Consider the following 25,826-nt stretch of genomic DNA (forward strand, 5'->3'; position numbering starts at 1 on the left):
AGTACAAGTGTTGATGCAAAGCTCCGCGAACCCCCTATATCAATGCTTCAGATCCAACTGGAAGCTTTTCCAGTTCAATCGGCCCCTTGGTCCCTAATATGGATGCCAACCCTCTTCATATAGTTTTTCATGAATCTCCCCGATTCTCTCCATCCGCTCTTCCTGAGTCATTGCCTCCCACTCCGCCGCTTCTTCCTCCGTTTCCTCCTCTTCCTCATCCTCATCCTCCTCGTCATCCTCCTCCTGCACTTCCCAAAGGCGACGGAGAACTAGATCCAGCCCCCCTGCCTTCCGATCCAAGAGCACTTCGGGTGACCGACGCGGCCATGCGCCCGACTCGTCAGCCCGCCCTACCGTCTTCGAGACGTCACAGGGATCACGTTCAACAGTCCAACCCGTGTTCCATGGTACGTGGTACTCCCAAAGCCGTTGATCCATGATCTCAAAGTCGCGGGCGCCGTCAGTCGACACCTTCAAGCTTTGCAGCGGGGACGTGTTCCTAGGCCCAGCAGCTCTTGACACGACATCAAATATGGACCGTACCAACGTCTCGTTAACTGCGATATTGATGAAATAGTCTCTTACCAACTCCTTTTTGTACGGAGTGTACACGCTTTCCGAATCGTCAAAATCTTCATTGTTCTCGATGCAAGGGGGAAGACAAGATCGTTCTTCAAGCCTCTCAACGAGTGTCTTGTCCTCATCGTTGGGGTTTTCGGGGTATTCGTCGTCAGTGTCTCCGCGATCGTCGACTTCGGAGTCGGAGTTGTGACGTGTGCCATAGCCAGACGAAGAGTCAGAGTCTCCACCATAGGCATTGGAAGAATGTTTCCATCGCTCAAGGTAAGGATCGTTGTAAAGACCTAGCCTTTCGCCCACTCGGCGCGTGATCTTTGGCCTCACCACTTTCAGCCTAATTCGCAACCTGCGGAGCTTGAGGAACTTTCCCAGGGCCCTGTACAAGGCAACCTCGGTCGCATCCCCCTTGGTGCGAGCAATTGTCAGAGCCAAATCTTCAATGTGTGGACTTTCGGCGAGAATCTGCTGCACATTGCCGATATTAAGCGGCTCAGCGGTGCCCTTCATCAGGTCTAATGTCTGCAAGGTATGGCTCAAGCCAGCAGGAAGTCGGTAGAGAGGGCTTCCGCCATCTATTCTCAGAGTGCGCAACTGCGACGAGAGTCCTCGAAGGAAGCCTTCCATTGCTCGTTGATATGGTCTGATCTCGGTAACCCTTCGTTCGACGCTCAGGTCAAGGCATGTCAATTTCTGGAAGTTGCAAGTCGCAAGGAGTCGGAATGCTTCCATAGTCACTCCAGCACAGAGGGAGAGATTCTGTAGCTGGGCGAAATCGGTACGCCTACTCCATGCCTCGAGCGGGCCACGCAACAGCCATGAATCCTCTGAATCCTTCCCATGCTTGATGCGCAGTGACGACAAAGAACCTGCGGTCTCCTTCACTTCATTCTCATGGAGATGTTGAAAAGGGCCCAAAAACACCGGCGGAGTGGAAGGGGATTGTGAGAACAGCATGCTAACCTCCTTTAAATTGGGAGAGATTCTGGTCAAAAGACCTAACACCGTCGCGTTGGCTGCTCTCCTTCCTGATCCGGGATGCGTGTCCTCTGTGTCGTCTTTGAGTTCACTTTGCCCATACCAGCATCGAACACCGTATAGACAAGGAGAGGTGGCCAGCTCCAAGTCAGCATCGTCGAGGCATTTGGCGCTGCGGAACGACTCTTCGGAACTGTGTAGACGAAAATTGCGTATCCAAAGCCTGCACGTGGTCGGCCTTTCGTGCAGAGCTTTCAGCAGCCACCGCGGAAACGGGGCGGAACATCCGAATTGAACATCGGTCAAAACGGACAGCTTACGGACGAGAGCGACCAGTGGAGCCCAGAGATGTTCAATATCAAGCCCGGTATTATGAGCCTTGGCAAGACAATGTAAGTCTTCGCGGTTTCTTTTCGGATACGAAAGATACCCGTCGAAATCGGCTCTGTTTTTGCGCTTTTCATACTCGTTTAAGGGCGGTTGCTGCCATATCTCACGAAGTTTATATTCTTCCGTGGGATAGTCGAGTACGTCGTCAACGACGAGGCGACGCACTGAACTCAGGGTTCCGTCGCGATGGAGGGCGTCAGAGCATAATTGAATATCGCGATGGAACATGGCGACTTGTATCTCCGGCTTCACCCCATACCTGTGGTCGAAGTCTTGCCTCTGGAAAACTCTGAATTTAATAGTGCGAACCAGGATGTGCTTAGCTGCCTCATGGCACGCCTTGCAGGCCAAGGCAAAAGCCACAACGGGAGCGACATGGTCGTCCTCATGAAGGTATTCGCAAATCTGGTCCAAAACTTCGATCGGGAGAGTTTTGAGACTGGCGCGTGGCCGTTGCTGAGTAGCCTCTTGGGGTGCCGACCTGTTCGCTACAGGGCGAGTGAAGTACTGGGGATAAGAACTTAGATTAGCTATTTCTTTATGCACACTTATGCAAGTAAAACCTATGCATGACCTTGCTCATTAGTCGACCCTGTATATGGACGCAATTAAACCCTGTTAAATCATCATTTCGGCCGCAAGTAACTGGGTGAAGTTGTGGAAATCCTCACGAATATCATATTCAAGTTGTCTTGATGATTGTCGTTGGTCAAAAAACCACGGACGGTCGGACTTGTTTCCCGCGCTCAAGCAACCGCACCCGGAGAGTAAAGGTGCCGGCTCAGCGACGTGGCCGTTCTCGGCGGTCCCGTGTGCACAGTGAAATCCCTCGCTGGTCAACGTATGCAACTATATCGGTTAAAGATCGGATAACTGCGATACTCGTCATTTGGCAGACCATTAGATACTGCATAGTGTTTTCAATCTTGGAACAATTGGGGCTAATCCCCCCACTTACTCTCTATTAGCCCCCCGCGATAACAGACCCGCGGGAAAGTCACCAAAGGTATTTAAGTCCTGAAGCCCGAGGCATTGTACTAGTTCGCCAGAGAATCGCGAAAAAGGCCGCAAACACAAGCACAATGGACTTTGGATTGGAAAACCACCGCAATTTCATTGGCAAAAAGGTCTCAGACCTGCCGTCACCATCATTGGTGCTCAGTCTCCCGGTCATCAAGAGAAATGTGGACAAGCTGCATCAAGATGTCGAGAAGGCAGGGGTTACTTTCAGACCTCACGTAAAGACGCTCAAGGTAAGTCTTGGACATTCTTAACGAAAATTTGAGGTTTTCTGACCATTCTCAGAGCACTGAAGTAACGAGATTGATGTTGGGAGACGGCAAATTCAACAAGACAGTCGCATCGACACTATCAGAAATCAGGGGCCTGCTGCCGCTGACGAAAGAGGAGATTTTGGAGGAGGTGCTCTATGGACTCCCCGTCAGCTCAGGCGTTATCCCTCTTTTGAGCGAGTATAGGAAATCGGTCAAGATCCTTCTCATGGTCGACCACGAGAAGCAAATCGATCTTCTGGAAGAATCCGCAAAGAAGAGCGCTGACGCACAGGCACCGTGGGACATTTTCATCAAGCTTGACGTCGGCAGTAAGCGCGCGGGCGTTCCTCTCAGCAGTGAACGTCTGCAGAAACTCATTCAAAGAGCGAATGAGTCTTCGGTTGTGTCACTGTACGGTTTCTACTGCCATGCCGGCCACTCGTATGGATGCGAGACGCAAGAAGAGGCGGCGGGTGTTCTAGCTGATGAGGTCAATGGGGTCATCAGCGCGGCGAAGTTGATCGTCGGGGAACAGCGACTGACTCTGTCCGTGGGCGCCACACCAACGGCGCATGTTGTCGGTACTCTTCAGACCGCCATCCCGTCTAACGTGACTCTGGAGTTGCATGCTGGTGAGCCCCTTGCCATGTTTCCCAAGCGGGAAATAGTTACTGACCTTCAATAGGAAACTTCCCAACCAATGACCTCCAGCAAGTCGCTACCGGCCTGGTGTCGATTGAAGACCAGGCCGTCAGGATAACGGCAGAGGTCTGCAGCGTGTATCCGGAGCGCAACGAGGCACTCATCAACGCCGGCACGGTCGCTCTCTCCAAAGAGGCGGGTGCGTTCCCTGGGTTCGGCAACCCAGTGGGGAAGCCTGGTTGGGCTATCGTACGAATGTCTCAGGAGCACGGCATCATTGGCGAGGTCCAGGCCCCCGGGTCCAAGAACGCTGAGCCGGAGCGCCGGGACATAGAGGCCAACTTCGAAATTGGCGAGAAGTTGACGGTTTATGTCCAGCACTCTTGCATTACGGCCGCGGCGTTCCACGTTTACTACGTGGTCGACGAGAATGATGTTGTGCAGGACACCTGGGTACCCTGGAAGGGCTGGTAGACGGTCAGGACTGTGTCCCGGAAACCAGAATAATGATAGACAAAATGTCCAACTAGGCACACTGGACTGTAAAGATGCGACGTTCAAGCGAAATTCTTTTGTCTAATGGTATCTATCCTGCGTTGACTCCGAGTCCAAATGCCTAAACCCAACATTGCATCCCAACGCCCATCGTAACCCCAATCAAGCAAACGAAATCCATATTTGGTGCTCATTCATCACGCGACAGACACTCCACGGCCCGGACCTCATAGGCGCAGCATCCTCCTCATCCCAAATATGCTGAAGTAATACAGATGTTTGCCGGATGTTTCCTAAACCAATCGACGCAAAAGTATGCCCCAGTCTTTCCCTCAAAAATGTTCTTTGCCCCTCATCAACCACGCAGGACCCAATGACAGCAATCGGCCAACAAAGACTAGTGTTTACCCTCACGGTTGGATCCAGCTGCGCTAAATGTGATAATGCCTCCGCAAGCGCCGTCTGGGTAGCCGCAGCCATGATCCCATTCTCATCCCCAGACAGAGGGTGAAGGGCCGTGTACAGATACAGAGTCACAGCTTTGTGGTACACGTATCCAGCCAGCGCGACGTCTGGGCTGACCGCCGGGTTCGGGGTCCAGGCCTGCACTTGGCTTTGTAGTTGGGCGAAGAGCATGAATTCATCAGCCGAAGGCCGCCAGCCTGCCGTGCTAGAACGGGTCTGTACTCGGCGGGCGAGGTCAAATATTGGAGGGATCAGAAGGATTAGGTTCAGCCAGGTACCACACAAGTTGCCGACATAGGATTCCGCCACGAGCTCCGTCGCCAAGAGGGCCATGTCGTTGTCCAGGAAGTATTGGTCACTGATCCGGGCGTCTATCGAGATCATGCTGAGCGTTGCTGTGTATACGTAGTATTCGACGAGAAATTGTCTCATAGACTTTGGGAGAGAGATGAGGAGGGGGAGTGAGGGTACGATGAGCGACTTCGCTGCGATGAGATGGTCGTAGGTCGTGCCGTTGATGTCGCCTTTGGCTGTCTATTGTGGCTATTAGGAACCATCTAGCCTCGATGAAAGATGTCATGGTAGCAAAGGAACGACAGCTGGGAGATACTTACCTCGATGAAACATAGAATCAGGGCAGCTATGCCCAGTAATAATGTTTGTTCCCTGGATTGCTCGCCCATGAACTTGGAAAGGTTCTGCTGGAACAACCGCAGCGATCGATCATAGTATGTGTTGGCGACACTGTCGAAGTCATTCAGAGACTTTGCTGCTCGATGAACCGCGCTCTGTGCTAGAAGAAGCTGCAAGACGAGGTCGCTCTTAAAAGCCATTGGTATCAACTGCTCGCTGAAGGGGTTCTGTACTGTTGAGCCGTTGGCCATACTGATTGTTGTGGCAGCCAGGTAATGGCTCAGCAACTCCATTGAGAAGCTATCGTTAGTTCCAGGCAGGAATGATAGCGTTCTTGGAACTTGCGTCACTGGACTCGCCGCAGCTCTCACAGGTGAAGCTGTCACCAGGCTCGTCGGAACCTCCGGGGTTTCTTCATCTTGACGACTACTGCCAGGGATGGCTGGCGTAGGAAAGGATAGGAAATCCAGTGATGCCAAGAAGTCGAGAGGGTTCTCTGGTGATGATTGCGGATCATTCGTGTCTGCTGCTGACGCTCGCGTTGGTGGCCGTGGACTCGATCCCGTTGACGCGCCGCTCGGTGACTCTGACGATTGAGATGGCGATGTGTTCTGGCCCATTGGCGAAGAGTGTGAGGGTTGAATGCTTTGGCGAGGCGGAGACTCCTGCATGCTGGGAGAGGCCTCTGACTGGGCAGAAGCGCCGGCAGATTCGCCGCCTTCTTGCCGCGCGGTCTCCGATGCGCCGGCCGGCTTCGGCGGGGCGGTCTTGGGGGCTGCAGACGGGGGCCATTTGCACTCGAGCCGGTTGCGTTCGCAGCCGCGGCACCGCGGCTTCGTCTCATCGCACTTCTTCTTGCGGCCGCGGCACGTCAGACATCCCGTGCGGACGCGGAAGATGGGCCCAGCGAGGGTACGGCGGGGTTTTGAAGAGTTCATGGGATCGGATCAGCATCGGGCAGGGCGCGCGTCACGGCGCCCAGGCTCTGTGTTTGAGACCAGAAAAGTTCGATGGAAGTCTGGGCCTGATAGCGAGATGACCCAGAGTATGTGATGAGGTGATGTGTTGAGGCGATATCCAGCTCCCCAATTGGCGACATGAAGTTGAACGAGGAGCTGTTTTGCATGGGCCTGATAAGGAAAGATTGCGGGGGTCGTTGGAGCGCGGTCCGTCGCATTCACGAAGACCCGCTGGCCCGCTTTTGGGCCGGAGCCATCGCGGTAAAGGTTCGGATTGGTCGGAACGATGCCACGCTACCCCAACAGGGACATCCCGACGAGAGATCAGGGGGATGACTTGTGTTGCATTGGAGGTTTGGAACCACGAAAAGGAGACTTGGCCAAGGCGAGACTGACGCCAAGGTTGAAGTGCGGAGAGATGTGCTTCCCCCAGTTGATCCACCTGTTGATGGTGTTGTGGATATGGGGAAGCAGTTGGCGCGCCTTTCTGTCTGTTGTGAGTTGTAACTTGTGAGGCAGAAATTCTAGCTGAGGGGGCGATATTCACCACTCCGTTGACCGAGTGAAATACGACTGGGGTAGTATGCGGTAGAGTGAGCGATCATGATGTCCATAGTCTGAATATCGCTGTCCATCCCTCGTCTCTGCGCGTTTCGGCAAGGCAACCAAGGCAAGACAGATGGCCCTTAGCTAACCTCTTCATAAGAAATACATCGGATAAGGGTTATAATTTCGGGACTGAATCGATCGCCTGAATGACAAACAATCGATACGCAGAGGCTATAATTCATCACTTGAGATGGTTAGGTTCGGTGATTTGAAGATAATTGGCTTATGTCTCACCCATCACCATGCCTAAGACGTACCCATACCCTAGCGACGATACTGGGCAGATACAAAGCGTTTCATTTAGTTCCACAGCGCTAATGTTTTACTGTTAGCAGGCAGCTAAATTGCCGACTCCAATCAGAGCCAGCTTTTGAGTCGTAGAAAGCAAAGCCGTTTGCTAGCATCGCTTTCAAAGGTACGAATCCGCTGAGCTTAGCTTAAGTCCTCGTCAACCACTACTACCAGCTTACAAAGGCCAATGGCTACCCCCAAAATCAAGATGTCTTCCTCAACGTTTACAAGAGCATGTTTGGCAAGTACGAGGCCAAGGAAGACATTGCCTACGAGTACATCCTTGCGGCATTCAAAGTCTGCGTGGACAAGATACCGACAGCGACTACTGATAGCACGGTCCGAACACACGTCACAGGACACTCTCTTGGCGGGGCCTATTCCTCCTTCTCCTACGCTCAGATTCTCGTCGATGACGCCAAGCTCACCCAGGAGAAAATCCAAACGGGTGACGAATACATCTTCGGATGCCCCCGCGTTGGGAGCAACGATTGGGCAGCTATGAACCAAGACCTCGTGTCAAAGAAAGAAGGTCAGTCTTGGCGTACAGTGAACTACGAGGACCCCGTCCCGCAAGTCCCTCCAACTACCTTGAAGCCCGAGTAGCTGAACTTTCGCCATATTGATAACGGCTTGAGAATTTCCAGTCATCAGAGTCCCCAGCCTATCCCTAGTGAGTAAGGAGGCCTGATTCCACACATTCATCAGCTCAAAAGCTGGGAAGAGATCCTCAAAGCTGTCTATCAATGAACCCACCATCGTGGGTATCCTTGACGCATAGAGATGTCTGATGAGTCTGCTGACACACGTTGCTAGTACCGAACTTCTACTACAACGCACTCAGTTACGCCATTAAGCATACATGATAAAGTTGATTCTGTGGTGTAAGATGAGTTCCGAGGTCTAGTGCTACTCTGGGACTGTTGAGTCCCACCTAGTAGTCAAAGTTGTAGGGTGCTAATGGACTGCCCTTTTGTTCCAAACCATGTTTACTTAAAACTTGAGATACCTATTTGCAAAGCTTTCGTTACGTTCGAAGCTTGTGGGAACGGTCAAAATCCAGATTGATGCCTAATTTTAATATCGTGCCGGTCCAGACCCCTGTCTGCGGCAAGGGCTGAGTTTCGATCACACGCTACATCTGCAGTCAGCTCTAGTGTTTACTCAACCTTGACTGAGGCCCTGGGCGATTCGCTGAAACAGGCTCCCTTGTGGGCACAATGCAACAAAAGAAATAGGCTTACTTCTGCCTGAGAAATTTCATTACAGCGGCACAGCAATTTGCTGACGCACCATAAAAAGGGAACAGCAGTGAGACAATTTGATCATAGTTGCTCACTCATGACTTCACTAATTTTACCCGTTATGAGGTGAATGTGCAACTCGCAGTTCAACATGCATTCATCTTGGTTCGAGTATCCTGTCACAAGGCCGTATCCCTTTCGATGGTTCACACCCGCGGCCATCGGTGGTGGGCTCATTTTGGCAGTGGTGTTTTCCCTAGTCAATTTCAGCTCCAACGGCTTTTACCTCAAGACCATCTACACCGAAAGCCTTAACGACACCGAAGCATCATTCCATTCGAGGTATTATTTGACATCTCAAAGGGCGTATTCCTCTGACTAATTACAAACTACTGCTACAGATGGTTCCAGAAACGGCGTTTCAACTGGCAGAACGATATGAACGCTGAATATCAGCCTCACCTGCTGACGGTTGGGAGCTCTTTCTTCACTTCTAATCTCGAATTTGACTACAAGGTTAAAAGCATCAAGCCTCGGCAGACCGATACTGAGCGTGTGATGGACCATCTCGCAAATTTACCTGCCATTGGCTACAGGAATACGACTCTCGAAGACTGTCATCTCGATACACTCAAGATTAATCTCATCAAAAGCGACAACGCTCAGCCGCCTTCATGGTGGCTATCATGGGGGCGTTCGACAGTAGCAGCCAGCCTTCGCTGTGTTGTGATTTCCGACTCTGGTCTTGTAGATGTCACCATCGACGCTGAATATTCGGGCGAAAGTGACGTTATCTACGACTATGTACTCGATGATGATTACGAGACCCGTTCAAGCGTGTGGTGGGGGAGTCGGCTCTCGAACGCCTACTTTGCTGGCGTTTTGACTGCGACCTCTCAAGTCGTTGGGGATGACCAGTACCTCACCTCTGCTCAGCTCTCCTTTACTGCGAACAGAACGACCAAAGAGTTGGTTATATCCTGAACACATGAGTCTCAACTTATCTAACTTGCCCACAGCATTCGCTCAAATAGCTTCTTCAACCTGCAGTGGTGGCTGGCCTTTTCTAAGGCCCAGATTTTGCATAGCGGGATGCAAGATCTGGGGGACACTGGCTATGACTCAGACATAAGTCCGACTCAGGGACCTTTTCTCAGACTTTGTAAAAGAGAAAGGCCTAAAAATACGTTAGTTTTTCGTCGCGGCACCTTTTGCAGAAGGTCTGCATTACGGGAGAATCATGCACTCCCTGTTTGCCATGGATCTCGGTAACTGCAACGCCTCAAACATTCTCCTAGATGAGGACGGGCTTCAGTACGCGATCATGGCCCCAGACAACAAATTTCGAAGAGAGGGAGGCCTTCTCAACGACTCAGCAACTATTGGCGGCTTGAACCCAAGTCGTTTCAATGAAATCCCAGCCCCTGGTGCAATACTTGGCCGCGGCGGCGATATCGGTCTTACTCCATTGAATGAGACTTATGCGAAGTTCCGGTCAAAAACAGGTCCTCTGTTATGCAAGGATGCCACTATCATGGCCGAGTACCTTTGTTCGGTACCTCAGCAAAAGAGTCCTGCAGTGATGTTCTTGGCCATTTTATTAGCCGACCTGGTATTCCTTCAAGCAGACTGGAAACTGTTCCAACTGGCGGCTGGATCCGCAGCAACGCGCGGGAACGCGGATGCAATGGTTTGCAGAGGCTGTTCGACTACACGGCTGGGTGACACTAGCATAGAAATGGTTCCATTGAGGAGCGAGGCAGGGGAACCCGATGCGAAGTCTTCTCTGAAATCTAGATCTCCATATACGAGGCTGAGTGACCCAGACCTGTCCGTAGACCAAATAGGTAGATAATAATACAATTGGTACTTGGCCTAGACACCCCTCTCACAGCTCCTCTTCCAATCAGCCCTATTATCGCCATCAGGCTACTTCAATGTATCGTCGAAACTCCCTGTGATGGTCAGCTTCATCCCATAGCTTCAGAAAGAGGTCTTACCAATCAGTGACTGCTTCCCTCCACACACGCAGCTCATGTTCTCTCGTAGCAGGAAAGGTCCACAAAATCGTCCCCAAGGATCTCTCTGGCCAAACTATCAGGTGCCTTGAATCTGTGTGTTGCCTCAAGGAGCGAGTCAGGAAGCAACTCAGGCTTTGTGTCTTTGCGTTGGATCTTCGCGGGCGGGATGGGTATGTCCAGCTTCTTCATAACACCTCGCCAGCCCGCAGCCACGATCGCCGTCAGAGCGTAATGGGGATGCAGATCGGCTCCTGGGATGCGCACTTCAAATCTTGTCGCCGCTGGTTTGCATACCGGAGGCGCAATTAGGCGCACACTGGCAAGGCGGTCTTCGAGGCCCCAGCTGATATCTACGGGGGCCCAGAAGTTCTCCACCAAGCGCTTGTAAGAGTTGATCGACGGTGCTAAAAGAGGCATGATATCTGGCAGAGCTACGAGAATCCCGGCCAGGAAATATCTACCAACGTCAGATAGCTGTGCGATGTCTGGCCATGCGGCTGTTTGATCGGGGGGACCCGACCGAGCGAAGATGTTCTTTCCGTCCAGATTGGTTAGAGATACATGGATATGCCCTGAGTTGCCAGGCAGGCCGTGGGTTGGCTTGGCGAGAAAGCAAGGCGTCACTCCGTGTTCCACTCCGAGCGATTTGGTGATCAGTCTGTTGATATTAGTAGCAAGTTTGATAGCCTCAACATAAGTTCGACTCACTTGAAAATGGAAACTTTGTCTGCCATCTCGTCGATTGGGCTGACCGTTAGAGCCTTGAAGTGCGCATGACCGTTAGAAAGTCGTTCAAAAGTTGAACGTATCATTCAAACAACATAGGGCGACTTACAGCCTCGTAGACGCCGGGGCCGCTTTCCGTATGCCAGCCTTCCAACCCGCAGTTTGCCTTCTTGCTAAAGTCAAATATCTCATGGAAGTACTTCTTCGAGGCTATCGGACGTGATGTGCTGTAGCCAAACATGCCGCCAGTAAGAGGACGCAAGGCCGAAGGTGTATTTTTCTCCAAGAACGTAGACAGGTTTTGTCTGCCCTGTGGCAATCCATATCCGTCTTCTGAGGGTGTCTGAAATTTCATGAACTCGAGCTCCACTTCTCAACGTCAGCTCTATGGCTCTCACTCCACTGAAGAACAGCTCAAGGTCAATGAATCCGGGAAAGGGTTGCGTACCTCCAGCAAGGGCTCTACACCCTGCCTCTGCTAACTTATCACATAGCTGATGAATCATGCTACGCGGGCAAGCGAAGACCGGACTGTTGCCTACAGCAAAGCTCAAAAGAAAGAAAGGGATGTCGTCTTCTGTAGGGAGTCTCCGGAAGGATGAAAGGTCGGGGAAAGCAACAAAATCGGCAAATCCATCTTCGCTTGTTGCGATCTTCGTCTCTGTCGTGAATAAAACATCGTGGATATCCCAGGCAAAGATGGCAGAACTCATGCCGAATCCGCCGGTAATACAGGACAAGAACTTCTCCTTGTCCATGATCTTGCCTCGAAGGATACCGTCGGCATCAACTCCTGCGACCCTGACCTTTTCATCATTTGCTAAAATAGCCTCAATGTTGTCCACGGTTGCAATAGTGCTGGCATGTGTGGCGCTTCGGAGGGTGCATAATGTGGCTTGTGAGCGTTGGTCCATTGCTGTTGACGGGAAGAATATGGCGTGCAGGGGATGATGTCAAGGTGCAGTTGGAGATCAAGGGGATGTTCTTGACTCTTTTTAGTTGTCAAGGAGTAGAAAGGGGCTGGTACAAAGTCTTCCTTCTGATCGAACTTACATGGATGTCGCCTGCTCTATGGATTCAGACTCGCCGCCCAGCAACATTGGCTTGCGGATTGGAAGTTGTTGAAGTGACCGTTTCACCCGGCCGGCTATGATCCGACCCCGAAGCCCCGATGTCCGTTATGTGCGGGGGACCTGATGCGGGGCGATCGGGCGGCGCGGTCCGAGACCGCGATAGCGCGGTTTCCCATGGTGCCATCGCGCTCATCACTCCATCATTGTTGAGCAGCACCATGTTTGGAGAGCGGTGAGATTCTGGTGACCCGTGAATACTGTCGGCCTTAGCAATGAACCCCCGTGATCGAGTCGGATACGGCAAACCTTGGCCCGATCGGGGCTCATGATACCGACAACATTCCCTTATCGCGGCAACGATCTGAAGATGTCCCTACAGCTCGGGAACCACCATTTCAGCCGATTTCACTTGCCATCAATGATATGGCGAGGCTATGCATGCCGATAAGCTTTATATCAGGACTTACAGGCCACAATGCATCAATTCCCAAAGTTACGGTGATGCTTACCATAAACTTCCGATAACCATTTTCTCTCCTGGGCATCACCAATTGGTCTCCCTCGGATCCGAGCCATCCTTCTTCCATAATGTCTACCACTGCCATTCAAACGATCTCTCCGTCAACCAACAAGGTCCTTTTCAACACTCCCAGTACGAGTCTTGAAGATGCGAAGGCCATCGCCAAATCCTCTCAGGATGCCTTCCAAAAGTTCAAGCTGTTGTCTCTGTCGGAGAGAAAGGAGATGGTGATGCGAGGCCTACAGCTCATCCAAGAACGCAAGCATGATCTTGGGCGCGAACTCAGTGAGCAAATGGGTCGCCCTATTGCGTACAGCCATAAGGAAATTGAGACGATGCAGAAGCGTGCCGACTACCTTCTCGACATCGCCGAAGAAGCCTTGCGCGATATACCTGGTCGTCCCGAGGCAGGGTTCAGGAGATGGATCAAGAAGGTCCCAGTTGGCCCGACTCTCGTGGTATTCGCATGGAACGTATGTCAATATTCTATGAACGGCCACGAATTCCTGTGTAACTGACCAAAGCCCCTTTCCAGTTCCCGTACCTCATCATCGTGAACGCGCTGGTTCCAGCAGTCTTAGCTGGAAATACGGTCATCTTGAAGCCGTCGCCGCAAACACCTTTAGTCGGCACGCGAATCGCCGAGATATTTGCCGAAGCTGGTCTGCCTACGAACGTCCTCCAGGTAGTCCAGTCCGGAGATCCTGCCGTTCTCAACGAACTTGTGAAGATCCCCGAGATACAAGCGGTGAGCTTCACCGGCTCGACTGCGGGAGGGCTGGCTTTGCGTGAAGCCGCGGCCCATCGCACGATCCCTCTGAACCTTGAGCTTGGAGGGAATGACCCAGCATACGTGCGGCCTGACGCGGACTTGAAATATGTAGCAGCTCAGCTTGTGGATGGCGCTGTCTTCAATTCAGGCCAGAGTTGCTGCGCTGTGGAGCGGATTTACGTGCATAAAGACATCCATGATGCTTTTGTCCAAGAGCTGCAAGATGAGTTGAAGATGTAAGTCTGGTAGAGAATCTGACTGGTGCATCCCCGCTGACAAAACCCAGGTATAAACTCGGCGATCCGCTGGATGCATCAACTAACGTTGGGCCGGTCATTTCACGAGCTGCCCAGAAGTTGATTGAACAACAAGTCGAAGATGCACTCAACAAGGGCGCCCGTGATGCCACGCCGTTCAATGCCACATTTCAGAACCCTTCCGCTGACGGCAACTATGTAACCCCGCGGATTCTCACAGGCGTCACACATGACATGATAATCGCGAAGGAGGAGACTTTTGGCCCAATCAACCCTGTGATATGTGTCCAGAACGACGATGAGGCAATTCAACTCATGAACGACACGGACTATGGCCTGACTGCCAGCGTTTGGACCACAGATATCCCTCGTGGAGAGGAGATGATTGAGAGTCTCGAGGCTGGCACCGTGTTTGTCAATCGTTGTGATTACCCCAATCCAGTAGGCTCCAAATGCGTGAGATCGTAAACAAGCTGCTAACGTGTGTTGTAGGATCTTGCTTGGACTGGCTGGAAGAAGTCGGGGCTGGGATGCACTTTGGGGCCAAAGGGATTTGATTTCTTCGTCAAGTTGAAAAGTTATCATGTCAAGCAGCAACAGGCTTAGGAGCTAGATGTGATATGGAGTTCTTGCATAGGTGGTATTCAGCTTTAGATCTCTGTACCACTCAAATGACGAAATTTTGTCCCGGCACAAAGCCAAATCCTCAAGCTTTAATCAGCATCGTTGACGTTAACCCAGAGATGTGCACGAACGTGGGCCCTTGATCATAAGAGATTCTCCCAATGAAAGATTATACGGCGATTCGCGGATAGCATGATGTTTGCATCAAGGCCAACGTGAATCAGCTACGCAAGGCACAATCAGCTTGTCCAACATTATGACCCTGATATCACTAAACAAATGAGGTCTTGAGTGTTCGGCATTAATGTGCTGCGCGGTCTCTTGTGAAGGAACGGAAGTTCGGGACGACCGCGGTCCGGAACCCCCACGTTGGCATCGGAGCCGTCTGATAAGCATACATGTTCCAACACCCCAGTAGTCGGAGCTTTGATCGGGAAGCCGCCGATGGCGGTCGAAGAACCCCGCGCAAGGGGCATGGGCTCGGGATTCCGCATATCCACCAGAACGCAGCTTCGTCGCGGCCGGCGACATTCAGATGCGATCAATCTGAAGGACACAAGCTATATAAAGGCCTGGTGAGGATGCGTTTCATCAGTGAGAGCTCATTAGACATCAACCCGTCGGAAGTAGCCTGAACCTACGTTCCCTTTTCAGCCTTCAGCTGTTTTGACTCCAACCTGCCCAGTCGTATAAGAACCACAGCATCATGTCAGGCAGACTCGAAGGGAAGAATATTATAGTCACGGGTGCCGCTGGGTATGTCACTTTTCTCCCATCATTTGCCTTCTCCTGGTAAACCCTACTGACATGTACATGGCAGTGGTATTGGCCTCGAAGCCTCGATTCTCATGTATAAGGAGGGTGCTTCGGTTCTGATGACCGACATCAACCATTCAATCTTGGATAAAGCCCTGGCCCGTGTGAAGGAGCTTGTACCCAAAGCCAGAGGACTTCTTGAATCACTTGTTGTTGACGTGTCGAGGGAGTCCGAGGTAGAGAAAGCCGTCGCTCAGTTGGACAGCTGGGGCGGCCTGGACGTCATCTTCAACAACGCAGGCATCATGCATCCGAAAGATGGTGACGCCGAAGAGTGCCCTGCCAAAATCTGGGACAAGACGTTTGACGTCAATGTTAAGGGCGTCTGGTATGGAAGCAAATACGCCGTCAGATCTCTGCGCAAGCATGGCAAGAAGAAGGGCAGCATCATCAACACTGCCAGCATGGTTTCAATTGTCGGATCCGCAACTCCTCAGGTGGCATATACTGCCAGTAAGGGTGCTGTTATGGCTTTCACAAGAGAGATGGCGATTGTGCACGCTAGAGAGGGTGAGTACCGCGGACTCTGCACCATGTGATGCTTTCGCCAGCTAATGGTATGCCCATCCACAGGCTTCCGCTTTAATACCATTTGCCCAGCACCTCTGAAGTAAGCATTATTACACGAATACCTCAGCTGTTTGATTGCTATTCTAACACGACACAGTACTCCGATGCTTCAAGACTTTCTGGGTGAAGACAAAGAGAAGCGATTCAGACGAGAGGTTCACTTCCCAACGGGCCGATTTGGAGAGGCTATCGAGCAAGCACAAGCTGCTGTTTTCCTCGCCAGCGACGAGAGTAGCTTTGTCAACGCTCATGACCTGGTTGTGGATGGTGGACTCACGAAGGCCTACGTGACACCCGATGGACCTCCCACCGACCCCCCTCGGAACTTGGGAAAGCAATAAGAGAGTTCGCCGTGGTCAGGTCCGTCATTTGTGCGATGGACACGTTGATGATAACACCAGCGAGAAAATCCAGAAAGCTTCAGCTCCGATACTAGCTCCTGGGGCTGAAGAGTCTGGATGTTACGGACGTACGTGATGTAGTATCGAACAATAGGCTAATTCCAGGTGCGCCTGTTGTTCAACATAAGCGTTGAGATTAGGTTGAAGCTTTCCACGTGGATGAAATGAGGCTATAAGCGTTGATCGGTCGAGCCGACTTTATGCTGTCTTAAACTCAGCCCCGATCAACGCTAATTGACGTGGCACGCGCCGTTCGAAATTCCCGCCGTTGGGTCTTTCCGACGAGCCTGGCCTGGCCCTCAATTAGCCTAGCCGTGTGACATAGCGTGCCGGAAATCACTCGAGGGCCAGAATCTCGATCTGCTTGTTGTCCTGGGGTGAACCCCTCTGCGGCATTATGGTGTCTCGAGAACACCGTGCTAAATTTCCCGTACACCGAGACTCGAGACTCGAAACCCGACGGGTAGTTGCATATATCACAGGCACTACTGACGCGTCAAGTGCGTACCCACGCCGAGGATGGTCGGGTTGAACTAGACAGTGATCCAATTACCAATGCTGTGACCAAGGGCCAAATGTTGCCCGTGGATAGCACCCCTCCAAGGCCAATAGCAGCAATTCGTAGAGTGTGACACTCCAGTGCATCTTCTTGGCTGAATTCCCCTCTCTGATTCGGTTGATTTGCGAGTCAATATGGCTCGAAATGGGCTAGAAGAGTAAGGGCTAGAAGAGTAAGCTGTGCCCCAGTGCTACGTCAAACCAATGATTCGAGGCTGGATGTTTACGTTCCTCGCTGTGGCTCGAAAATATCAAGTGATGAGACATCCAATCAACGGCCCTGGTCAAGCGACTTTGCACCAATCCCCATGCAGCTGGAGGCGGGCATCCACTGGCATGCGTCTTACACACCACCTCAGGACGATTACATACTCCCTGGCTCACGCACACTGGATGAAAAATAGGGACTTGTGAACGTGATGTCCGGGCGGAGTAAAAAACCTGAAGGCGGCAGTGTGGCATCTGTGATGAAGCGTCAGTCCTCATGTCTTTTGAGCGATCAGAGGACGGAATCTTGCCGTCCGGTCTGCGCGCAGGTGATAGTGTCTTGGAAAGGCCCACTTCAACACAGCCGGGCATATCCATGATGCATGCATGGGGAGGTCCAGGCTGGCCAGGCTGCAGCTTTTGCGTTTCTGTACGCTCATAGGGCGAACTGGTACGAGTCCTAAAAAGGAAGCCCAATTCACCAGCGGAGTTGGACCCTCTCCGTTGGAGCATGGAAAGTTTCTGCGTCGCATGTTCTGGAAGCGGATGAAATGGCCATGTCTTACTATTGAATGTCAGCTGTCCTACGTCCTTGTGAAACGAAATGTCGCCCGAAAGGTTCGCCGGACTGGGTGCGATGTTGGCATTCAAGATAGAATGATGACTGGGCGAAGATAGTCTCTCGGTTCGTGATCCGGGGAATTCCCCCTTGCGCCTAGCTCGAGGGACGAAGTGTGGTGTGTATGCCTTGCTTCCATCCCACCCCCTTGATGCAGGTCTTGATCTGCAGAGCCCATCTGCCATCACCCGCACGGCGCAGTCGGCTACACCCACAATCCTTCGATTCAGCCCGTCATCTTATAGCTCGAGACATGATGCTGATACTCCACTGTCGTGACATCGGTCCCTCTATCCTGGGACCTGGGTTACAGCAGCTCTATGGAAAACTCGACGTGCTAATCTGGGATGCACACGACCATCTACCCCAGCCGCGGCCAAAGTTTACTTCAGTGCATGATCACAACGATCCATTTTACTGAGATGCATGCACCGCGCCTAACACTGTTTAGTACGTACGAGAGGGGGCTACACAACCTGACAGGGAAGTGAGGATGCATCTTGAATTACTGTATGGAAACTTCAACACCGGTCTATCTCATCCAGCCAACCATAGCATGATACGTTTTGAAAAAGGCGTGACCGAGTCACTTGTTACAGACACAATCGGCCCCCGATGGCCCGGTTCGTCCTACGATGCAACCCCTCAGGCAGTGAATTTGGTTCTTTTGAGCAGTGAAGGGGGTGAAGACATTTTACGAGCTACCTAGGTATCTGCCGCCGAAGGCGTTCGGACGATTAGCGGAAGGATTCCCCTCTGGCATGCAGCTAAAGTCATGTTGCCACCTCAAATCGTCCTTCATATAATCTAGGGGATCTTGGGCACCCAATTGCACGGGTTCTCCCTTGACTCCCTACTCTACTCAGTACCCGTTCTTGCCTCTTCGGTGCGATTTCTCACCTCGCATTCTCACCACACACAGACACTACTTAACGCATCTCATCCAGTATGGAAAGCATCACAGACGCTTACCCTGAGTACAGCCAGACTTCACGGCTAGATGAAGTGCGGGCGACAGAATATGGCTACCTCGACGAGCAGGGCCACCTCTATCTTGACTTCACCGGCGCTGGGCTGGCTGCGAAGTCCCAAGTTCGAGCACACGAGAAACGCTTAGGGCAAACACTGTTCGGCAATCCCCACTCAACGAACCCTACAAGCCAGTCTGCCACGCGACTGATCGAAGATGCCAGAGCTCGGGTGCTGGACTACCTCAACGCCTCGCCCAAAGAATACACCGCCATCTTCACTCCGAATGCAACCGGCGCCGCACGTCTCGTTGCAGAATCATACCCATTCAAGAGAGGGACAAGGCTGGTGTTGACGTCGGATAACCACAACTCCGTCAACGGCCTCCGAGAATACGCCGGCCGAAACCACGCGCGAACGGTCTACGTGCCGGTCCGAGCCCCGGAGCTGCGGGTCGACCCGTCGGTCCTAATGTCAGCACTCAGCCGTCGCAAGGGAGGCTTTTTCTCGTGTGGATCGGCACGCACGCGGCGCAGTGGCTTGTTTGCCTATCCAGCCCAGAGCAACTTCAGTGGCGTTCGACACCCGCTCTCCTGGGTTCAGGTCGCACAGGAAGAGGGATATGACGTACTACTGGATGCCGCGGCGTATTTGCCGACGTCCCGACTCAATCTATCAGATACTGGCGTCAAGCCAGAGTTCGTGATTGTCAGCTGGTACAAGCTGTTTGGGTACCCCACCGGCGTTGGCTGTCTCATCGTCCGACGCGATGCATTGGCTCGGCTGGCCAACTCGCGGCCTTGGTTTTCCGGCGGCACGATTACTGCTGCGACTGTTGGTGTTCCTTGGCACACCATCGCCCCTGACGAAGCGGGCTTTGAGGATGGCACCCTAAACTTCTTATCGATACCTGACGTTCAGGTTGGCTTGGATTGGTTGGATGATGTTGGGATGTTCCTCATCGACACAAGGGTCAGGTGCCTGACTGGATGGTGCCTTGATCGGCTGCACAGGATGGAGCACAGCGACGGCTCGCCAATGGCTAGGATATATGGGCCAACAAACATGGAATCCAGAGGAGGCACCGTCTGCTTTAATTTCCTCGACATCTCTGGAAAAGTGGTTGATGAGAGACTCGTGGCAAAGGAGTCTGCAGCAAAGAACATTTCACTCAGAACGGGATGCTTCTGCAATCCAGGGGCGGGTGAGACGGCGTTTGGTCTGGAAAAGGCAGCTTTGGTGTCCCTCAGCAAAGTTTACAGCAAGTCGTTGGACACATACATCCGGATGATCGCCCCTGTTGGTGCTGTCAGGATCTCGTTTGGCTTCATGTCAACCGCTGCGGACGTGGACCGTTTCATCAACTTTGCCCAAAGTACTTACCGGGATAGGCTTACCAGCACGGAAGGTCTTCCACCACATGAACATTGTTGACGGGGTAGATGGTATATACACAAAAAGACAGGATTCACCCGCTTAACCGCAAAGAGGCTTGGTCTCGCCCCAACCAACAGAACCAACGAACCAACGCACCAACAGGTGCGATGTGCTCCCCGCAGGCTGCGATCTCATGTTTGCCTGTCCCGTCCCGGCCCTTCCCGGCCCTTCCCAACATGCATAACCGCAAGGTGAATTATCTAATCCTGGCCAAAGAACAAGGGGCCATTGTCAACACGCGCCGAGACGAAAACAAATTTTGCCCTTTCCAACGGCGCAGCAACCCGTCTCGTCGAGAGCTCCGAGATATATGCAAGCCACTAATGCCGCCAGCCGCATTCTCTGCACCTTTTATCACTTATGGCCAATAATTGAGGGGATTTGAATCGTGGTCTTGCATGGCAAAGGTGGTGTTCGTCACCCAGAAACGGTGAGATTGGCCACTTCCTCGGTGTGACATCGATTCCAACCAATCCCATCTCACCGAGCGATAGTCTGATTGGAGAAAGGGTTTTCCTAATTCGGAATACCTTACGCCCGCCCCGGACGTCGTCGGGATCGGTCATACTGGAGCCTCATCACTCGACCTGAAGGCGTCTGCGGGAGGCGCAACGGCTTACATTGGGTGGTAGCATTGCTCATGCGGATAAACCACTCTTTTCCATGGTTTTGGGACGCGGTTTGGGATTTCCATTTAAACTGCCCATATCCCCCTGGTCATTTGACATGTCGACTCTGCAGCTTACCTTTCATTCAACCAAGCTTTCGTCCATCTCGACAAATTCCCGCTGCAATGAGCTCCTCAAAGCATTCGTGGCAGTATGCTGTCATAACCTTGACCGGCGCTGCTGCAGTGCTACCATCTCTGCACATGACCCCCTGGCAGTTGGTTGCACAAGGCCTCCTCGCCTGCCTAGCAGTGTCGTATTGCGCGATGGCATCATACAACCTGTTCATCTACCCTTACTACGTATCATCACTAAGGCATCTTCCCGGTCCGACGGTATTGATATTCAATCTTTTCCATACTCTTCTGATCTGATTGTTCTGCAGGATCACCACTTCCTATTGGGCCACACCGTCAAGCAGTTCCTGTCGGGTGATCCAAGGGAACCCTATGTTACATGGTTGAAGAGGTGGCCTAAGGAGCCCTTAATCCGCTTCATGGGCTTTGGCAACTCCGAGTCGCTACTTGTCACGTCACTCGATGCGTTTAAAGAGATCTACCTTCCGAAATCATACACCTACATCAAGCCAGAGTTTAGCAAAAGGCTCATGGCCCCTGTCCTGGGCTATGGACTGATCTTCCAAGAAGGAGACGAAGCAAGAACCCAGAGGAAATTGATCAGCAGTATGCTTTATCATGGTGTTGATTTCTCCACAAATCACGCTAATGGGATTACCAGCGCTATTCGGTCTGACCAGCATCAAGCGCACCATTCCAACCTTTCAAAAGAAGGCCAAGCGCATATGTCAGTTGTTTGATCAGAAGATTGAAAATGAAAACGGGCTTGTTAATGGTGAGCAACTTCTCAATCTGTGAACCCGGTGGCATTTTCGCATCAATGTCAAACCTCAAGGCTCGAAAAAAGCCTCCTTTGCTGACTGACTCTTGTTGTCCAATAGTCTCCTCTGCATGGTCCAGTGTAGCACTAGACGTTATCAGCGAATTTACTTTGGGGATAGATTTTCAGACCACTTTGACGCCATCGGTTTTCCACGAGTCTTACAACCAGTGCTTTGATTCTTCCACGTTCGGTTGCATCCTGATCGCCATTTACGCAATATTTCCTGCCATCCGCACGTTTCCGCTGGAAGAAAATCGCAAATACAAAGCCGCGAACGCCTTGGTCCGCTCTGAGATTCGGAAGCTAATACAAATGAGAGAGGCCGAGCTTGCCGAAAAACCACTCGACTCAGAGGACACACCCAATGTCCTTACACATATGCTCTTGGAGTCGAAGGCTATGGGCCATCCCTTGTCAGAAGATCAGATCCTGCAGAACATTCTCAATTTCTTCGCCGCCGGCCATGAAACGTCTGCTACAACAATGGTCTGGTGCACTCACATGTTGACGCGTCATCCAGATATCCAGGAGAAGGTCCGACAGGAAGTTACTGAGCTCATCACTCGAAAGCCGAACCCAGATTACTACGACTTAGAGAGCCTTCACTACACCGACAATGTTCTAAAGGAGACTCTTCGACTCTGCTCCCCTGGGATTGTCGCAGCTAGAGAGCCAGTTCATGACGTGGAAATCTGCGGGACTATCGTGCCAAAGGGCACCCCACTCGTGTTGATGCCAACAATCGTTAATCGCAACCCCATGATTTGGGGCGAGGACGCCGACGAGTTCAGGCCTGAGAGATGGGACAACCTCACGGGGGAGGCTTCGGATTCTCATGCCATGACTAGCTTTCTGATGGGTCCACGATCCTGCATTGGGAGAGCGTTCGCAATGTTGGAGATGAAAATGATTCTGGTCGAGGTGATGTCCAAGTTCGAACTCGAACCGGCTGTTGAAGAGAAGGATATTATTCTGGTGAACCCCAGCCCCGCTTTACGTGTCAAGGGAGGTCTAAAGGTGAATGTTTCTCGGTTGTGAAGGAAAATAGGCTCGATATAATATTTCTAGAAGATCTCGATGATGCGATGATTTGTTGGCGCGATGGATAGAGGGTCTGTGGGTTTCTTTGGGGATGTGTGAACCATCCATGAACATCTCCTACTTCTTACATATAGCAACGATAGCTTTCATAGTGACACCAACACAACTCTGGCCGTTTCTGTTCAGTGAAACAGTAACGTCTTTCAGTATTGACGGTACCATATCCATTGCTTTTCTCTTATCTTCATCGCTCCAGTCCTTGAACACAGCGGGGCCAAACATCTGAACGATTGACGACGAGACCTCCTCTAAACTCTCCGCGCCCCAGTGAACAACCATTTCCTGAAGGTCAACCTCTTCAAACCCACCAGATCTCAGAACCTCTTCCGTATGAGAGGGTTTGAACCATTCGGGCTTGATAGGCACGCTGAATGGCTCCTCTTTTGGACGTATCTCACGTTGGAGCTTCCACAGGACGGGAAGGTATCCGAGCTCCTCCCAATTGGTGACAACAGCAATACCGCCAGGTTTCAGCGTGCGCCAAATCTCAGATGCGCCCTTCTTCGCGTCATCGAAGAACAAGAATCCGAGGTTGGTGACTGAGTGGGTGAAGGTCTCATCGGGGAACTTCAAACTTTCGCCAGGCATGACACCTGTTCGTACATGGTCGTTGTCCGGAAACCTGGCTTCCACGAGCTCAACCATCTTGGATGCTCCGTCGACCGCGTGGATTACAGGCCCTTTCCCATTGTTGAACTTCTGCATGATAACATCGGTAACAATACCAGTGCCGCATGCGTTGTCAAGAACCACGGAGTCGTTGTTGATATTGAGTAACGGGACGAGCCTCTCAGCGAGCTCTCTCGTGCAGCCACCAGTGCTCTTCTCATAGGACTCGGCTACCGCATTGAAGTGGTCCAAGGGCGTTCTGGTGTCGTCCGCCATCGTCGGGATAATGAAAACGGCTGGACAAGTCGAGGAAGGCGTAGAAATCGTGGATGAAAATGAACCTGGGCCAAGAACCTCAAGATCATGGATGATGAAGCTAAGGGTTGCCTGTAGCTGAATAAGAACGTCGTCGTCATTATAAGTTGTCGCACGGAACATTTTCGGAGACTTCATGCACGCCGAAGAGGGGCCCGGGGGTGAACCTTGATGGCACACCACCCACGCAGACGCATGTCAGATTAGACGACGTGGCATACCTTGACAACAAAGAGATAGATTCGTCATATTGTTTGATTTTTGTTCTGTGGAAAGATGCCTTTGTGATGGCGGTGGTTTCCTGCCGCTCTTTAGCTCTCGCGGTTCGGCGGGACTCCGCCGACGCCACGAATGCGGGTTCCGCCGCCGGCTTACAACCGTGCCCCAAGGCACCGGTGCCCACGCGGACTCTCCGTCGGGGGTCGGACATCCATTCTTGCGAGCGGATGCACGCGTGCTATCATGAGACGGTCGGGGTGAAAGTATGTTGATCTGAGAGCTCCGCGTGTTGTAGGTCTGTGGCGGTTGTTTACTTATGTTCAGCGCTTGGGCTTGGTTGCCTCGTTGATGGTACAGGATAGAAATCAACGAGAGAACGTATCCAAATATTTCCCTTCAAGTGATTTACTGTTATCTATTCGCGAACCGTGATCTAGACGATAGTGCCGCGAATTATTGTTTTAATCAAAGGATGATTGATCAAGAAGCCTTTAATCACGAGGCGGAAACCCGCCCAGCTTGGAGCAAATGGCAAGAGAGTATTAAAAGAATACAAACGGACATAAGCAACACTGTTAAAAGGTGAAGCTTTCGATTCATCTTGATTCAATATCACCTCGAGGCTTTCTTCCACCAACAACCTCGTCTATCACAGAGCCATCTCAAATCCCTTACCGTTGACAACATTCTCATCATATCCATCTTAATAATCCGCTCAGGGACAAGAAGAAAACAGCCGTTCAAGTTCCAAAATGCCTAGCGTTATTGAATTTCTACAGTCTCAGCTCTTCACCGAGGTCCCGGTACCTACGAAGAAATTTAACGGCCAAACTATCATCGTCACCGGGTCCAACACCGGCCTCGGCCTTCAAGCAGCACGTCACTTCATCCTCCTCCAAGCAGCCAAAGTCATTCTCGCAGTGCGAAGCATACCAAAGGGCAAGGAAGCTTTAACCCGCCTAGAGGAATCAACGGAGACAAAAGGAGTCGTTGAAGTCTGGGAGCTAGACCTGAGTTCTTACGCGAGTGTCCAGAATTTCGCCGAGCATGCCCGCAGTCTTGAGCGCCTGGATGTCTTGGTCAACAACGCCGGCATCATGACGTATGACTTCGTACTAGCAGAAAAGGATGACAGCCTCATCACAGTCAATGCTGTGAGCCCGCTTCTCCTCAGCATACTGCTATTGCCTAAGATGAGGGAAACGTCCTTGAGATATGACAAGGAAACTGTCATCACCTTCGTTGGATCACTCGGCCATGCCAGGGTTGACTTCATCGAGAGCAAGAGTGAACACATCTTCAAAGACTTGGCTGTGGAGAAAGTCGCTCGTATGACTGAGAGGTAAACTCTTCCTGCCACGCAGATCGGCGAATTCAGTAAACTGAAGGACTTTAGGTACAACATCTCCAAGGTCATCCAGCTTCAGCTCGCTAGAGAGCTCGCGGAAAACGTCACCAAGTCAGAGAAGTTGGGCAACATCGTCGTTTCAATGGTAAACCCGGGATTGTCTGACACGGAAGTCACTCGGAATCTCGGCTGGCTTCAGGGGAAAATTGTCAAAGTTGTGCTTAGCTTGGTGGGAAGAGCACCAGAGGAAGCTAGCCGTACACTTGTTCTAGCTGCTGAAGGCGGACCAGAAACGCATGGACAGTACCTTGATGACGGCAAAGTAGGCAGGTACGTGATAATCGCCCCGTCTAGAAAAAGAAAATCACCTCTCGGTTCTCAACTGACTGCCAGTACACAGAGCGTCGAAGTTCATTACGAGTGATGAAGGAATCAAGGTTCAAAATCAGCTGTGGAAAGAATTACTTGAGAAGTTGGACGCTATTGCCCCCGGTATCGTATATTCAATATGAATCAGTATAGAGCGCCATTGAACGGTGG

General features: G+C 51.8%; 10 protein-coding genes across 10 annotated transcripts; 6 read left to right on the top strand and 4 right to left on the bottom strand.

Annotated features, from left to right (window-relative positions):
* Positions 1–93: 93 nt before the first annotated feature.
* COL26b_007914 (uncharacterized protein) lies at positions 94–1,203 on the bottom strand (the record flags this gene model as incomplete). The annotated part of the gene is made up of 1 exon (XM_053180693.1): positions 94–1,203. The coding sequence occupies one exon, from the start codon at positions 1,201–1,203 to the stop codon at positions 94–96; it is 1,110 nt and encodes a 369-aa protein (XP_053035372.1).
* Positions 1,204–3,026: 1,823 nt separating this feature from the next.
* COL26b_007915 (uncharacterized protein) lies at positions 3,027–4,334 on the top strand (the record flags this gene model as incomplete). Its single annotated transcript, XM_053180694.1, has 3 exons — positions 3,027–3,197; positions 3,250–3,850; positions 3,904–4,334. 3 exons carry the CDS (start codon positions 3,027–3,029, stop codon positions 4,332–4,334), a joined length of 1,203 nt encoding a protein of 400 aa, XP_053035373.1.
* A 691-nt stretch (positions 4,335–5,025) lies between these two features.
* COL26b_007916 (uncharacterized protein) lies at positions 5,026–5,746 on the bottom strand (the record flags this gene model as incomplete). Its single annotated transcript, XM_053180695.1, has 3 exons — positions 5,026–5,036; positions 5,099–5,354; positions 5,435–5,746. The coding sequence occupies 3 exons, from the start codon at positions 5,744–5,746 to the stop codon at positions 5,026–5,028; spliced, it is 579 nt and encodes a 192-aa protein (XP_053035374.1).
* Positions 5,747–7,338: 1,592 nt separating this feature from the next.
* On the top strand, positions 7,339–7,918 carry COL26b_007917 (uncharacterized protein; the record flags this gene model as incomplete). The annotated part of the gene is made up of 2 exons (XM_053180696.1): positions 7,339–7,348; positions 7,521–7,918. The coding sequence occupies 2 exons, from the start codon at positions 7,339–7,341 to the stop codon at positions 7,916–7,918; spliced, it is 408 nt and encodes a 135-aa protein (XP_053035375.1).
* A 2,671-nt stretch (positions 7,919–10,589) lies between these two features.
* Positions 10,590–12,217, bottom strand: COL26b_007918 (uncharacterized protein; the record flags this gene model as incomplete). The annotated part of the gene is made up of 3 exons (XM_053180697.1): positions 10,590–11,111; positions 11,413–11,646; positions 11,846–12,217. The coding sequence occupies 3 exons, from the start codon at positions 12,215–12,217 to the stop codon at positions 10,590–10,592; spliced, it is 1,128 nt and encodes a 375-aa protein (XP_053035376.1).
* Positions 12,218–12,964: 747 nt separating this feature from the next.
* Positions 12,965–14,531, top strand: COL26b_007919 (uncharacterized protein; the record flags this gene model as incomplete). The annotated part of the gene is made up of 4 exons (XM_053180698.1): positions 12,965–13,369; positions 13,432–13,904; positions 13,955–14,366; positions 14,418–14,531. The coding sequence occupies 4 exons, from the start codon at positions 12,965–12,967 to the stop codon at positions 14,529–14,531; spliced, it is 1,404 nt and encodes a 467-aa protein (XP_053035377.1).
* A 724-nt stretch (positions 14,532–15,255) lies between these two features.
* Positions 15,256–16,276, top strand: COL26b_007920 (uncharacterized protein; the record flags this gene model as incomplete). Its single annotated transcript, XM_053180699.1, has 4 exons — positions 15,256–15,305; positions 15,370–15,875; positions 15,939–15,975; positions 16,033–16,276. 4 exons carry the CDS (start codon positions 15,256–15,258, stop codon positions 16,274–16,276), a joined length of 837 nt encoding a protein of 278 aa, XP_053035378.1.
* A 2,392-nt stretch (positions 16,277–18,668) lies between these two features.
* COL26b_007921 (uncharacterized protein) lies at positions 18,669–22,732 on the top strand (the record flags this gene model as incomplete). The annotated part of the gene is made up of 5 exons (XM_053180700.1): positions 18,669–20,043; positions 20,868–20,893; positions 21,180–21,477; positions 21,533–21,646; positions 21,813–22,732. 5 exons carry the CDS (start codon positions 18,669–18,671, stop codon positions 22,730–22,732), a joined length of 2,733 nt encoding a protein of 910 aa, XP_053035379.1.
* A 120-nt stretch (positions 22,733–22,852) lies between these two features.
* On the bottom strand, positions 22,853–23,680 carry COL26b_007922 (uncharacterized protein; the record flags this gene model as incomplete). The annotated part of the gene is made up of 1 exon (XM_053180701.1): positions 22,853–23,680. The coding sequence occupies one exon, from the start codon at positions 23,678–23,680 to the stop codon at positions 22,853–22,855; it is 828 nt and encodes a 275-aa protein (XP_053035380.1).
* Positions 23,681–24,690: 1,010 nt separating this feature from the next.
* COL26b_007923 (uncharacterized protein) lies at positions 24,691–25,612 on the top strand (the record flags this gene model as incomplete). Its single annotated transcript, XM_053180702.1, has 3 exons — positions 24,691–25,280; positions 25,335–25,515; positions 25,559–25,612. The coding sequence occupies 3 exons, from the start codon at positions 24,691–24,693 to the stop codon at positions 25,610–25,612; spliced, it is 825 nt and encodes a 274-aa protein (XP_053035381.1).
* Between the last annotated feature and the right edge of the window lie 214 nt (positions 25,613–25,826).

Source organism: Colletotrichum chrysophilum (assembly GCF_026319265.1).
Source record: "Colletotrichum chrysophilum strain AFK26 chromosome Unknown scaffold_66, whole genome shotgun sequence".
Taxonomy (NCBI): Eukaryota; Fungi; Ascomycota; class Sordariomycetes; order Glomerellales; family Glomerellaceae; genus Colletotrichum; species Colletotrichum chrysophilum.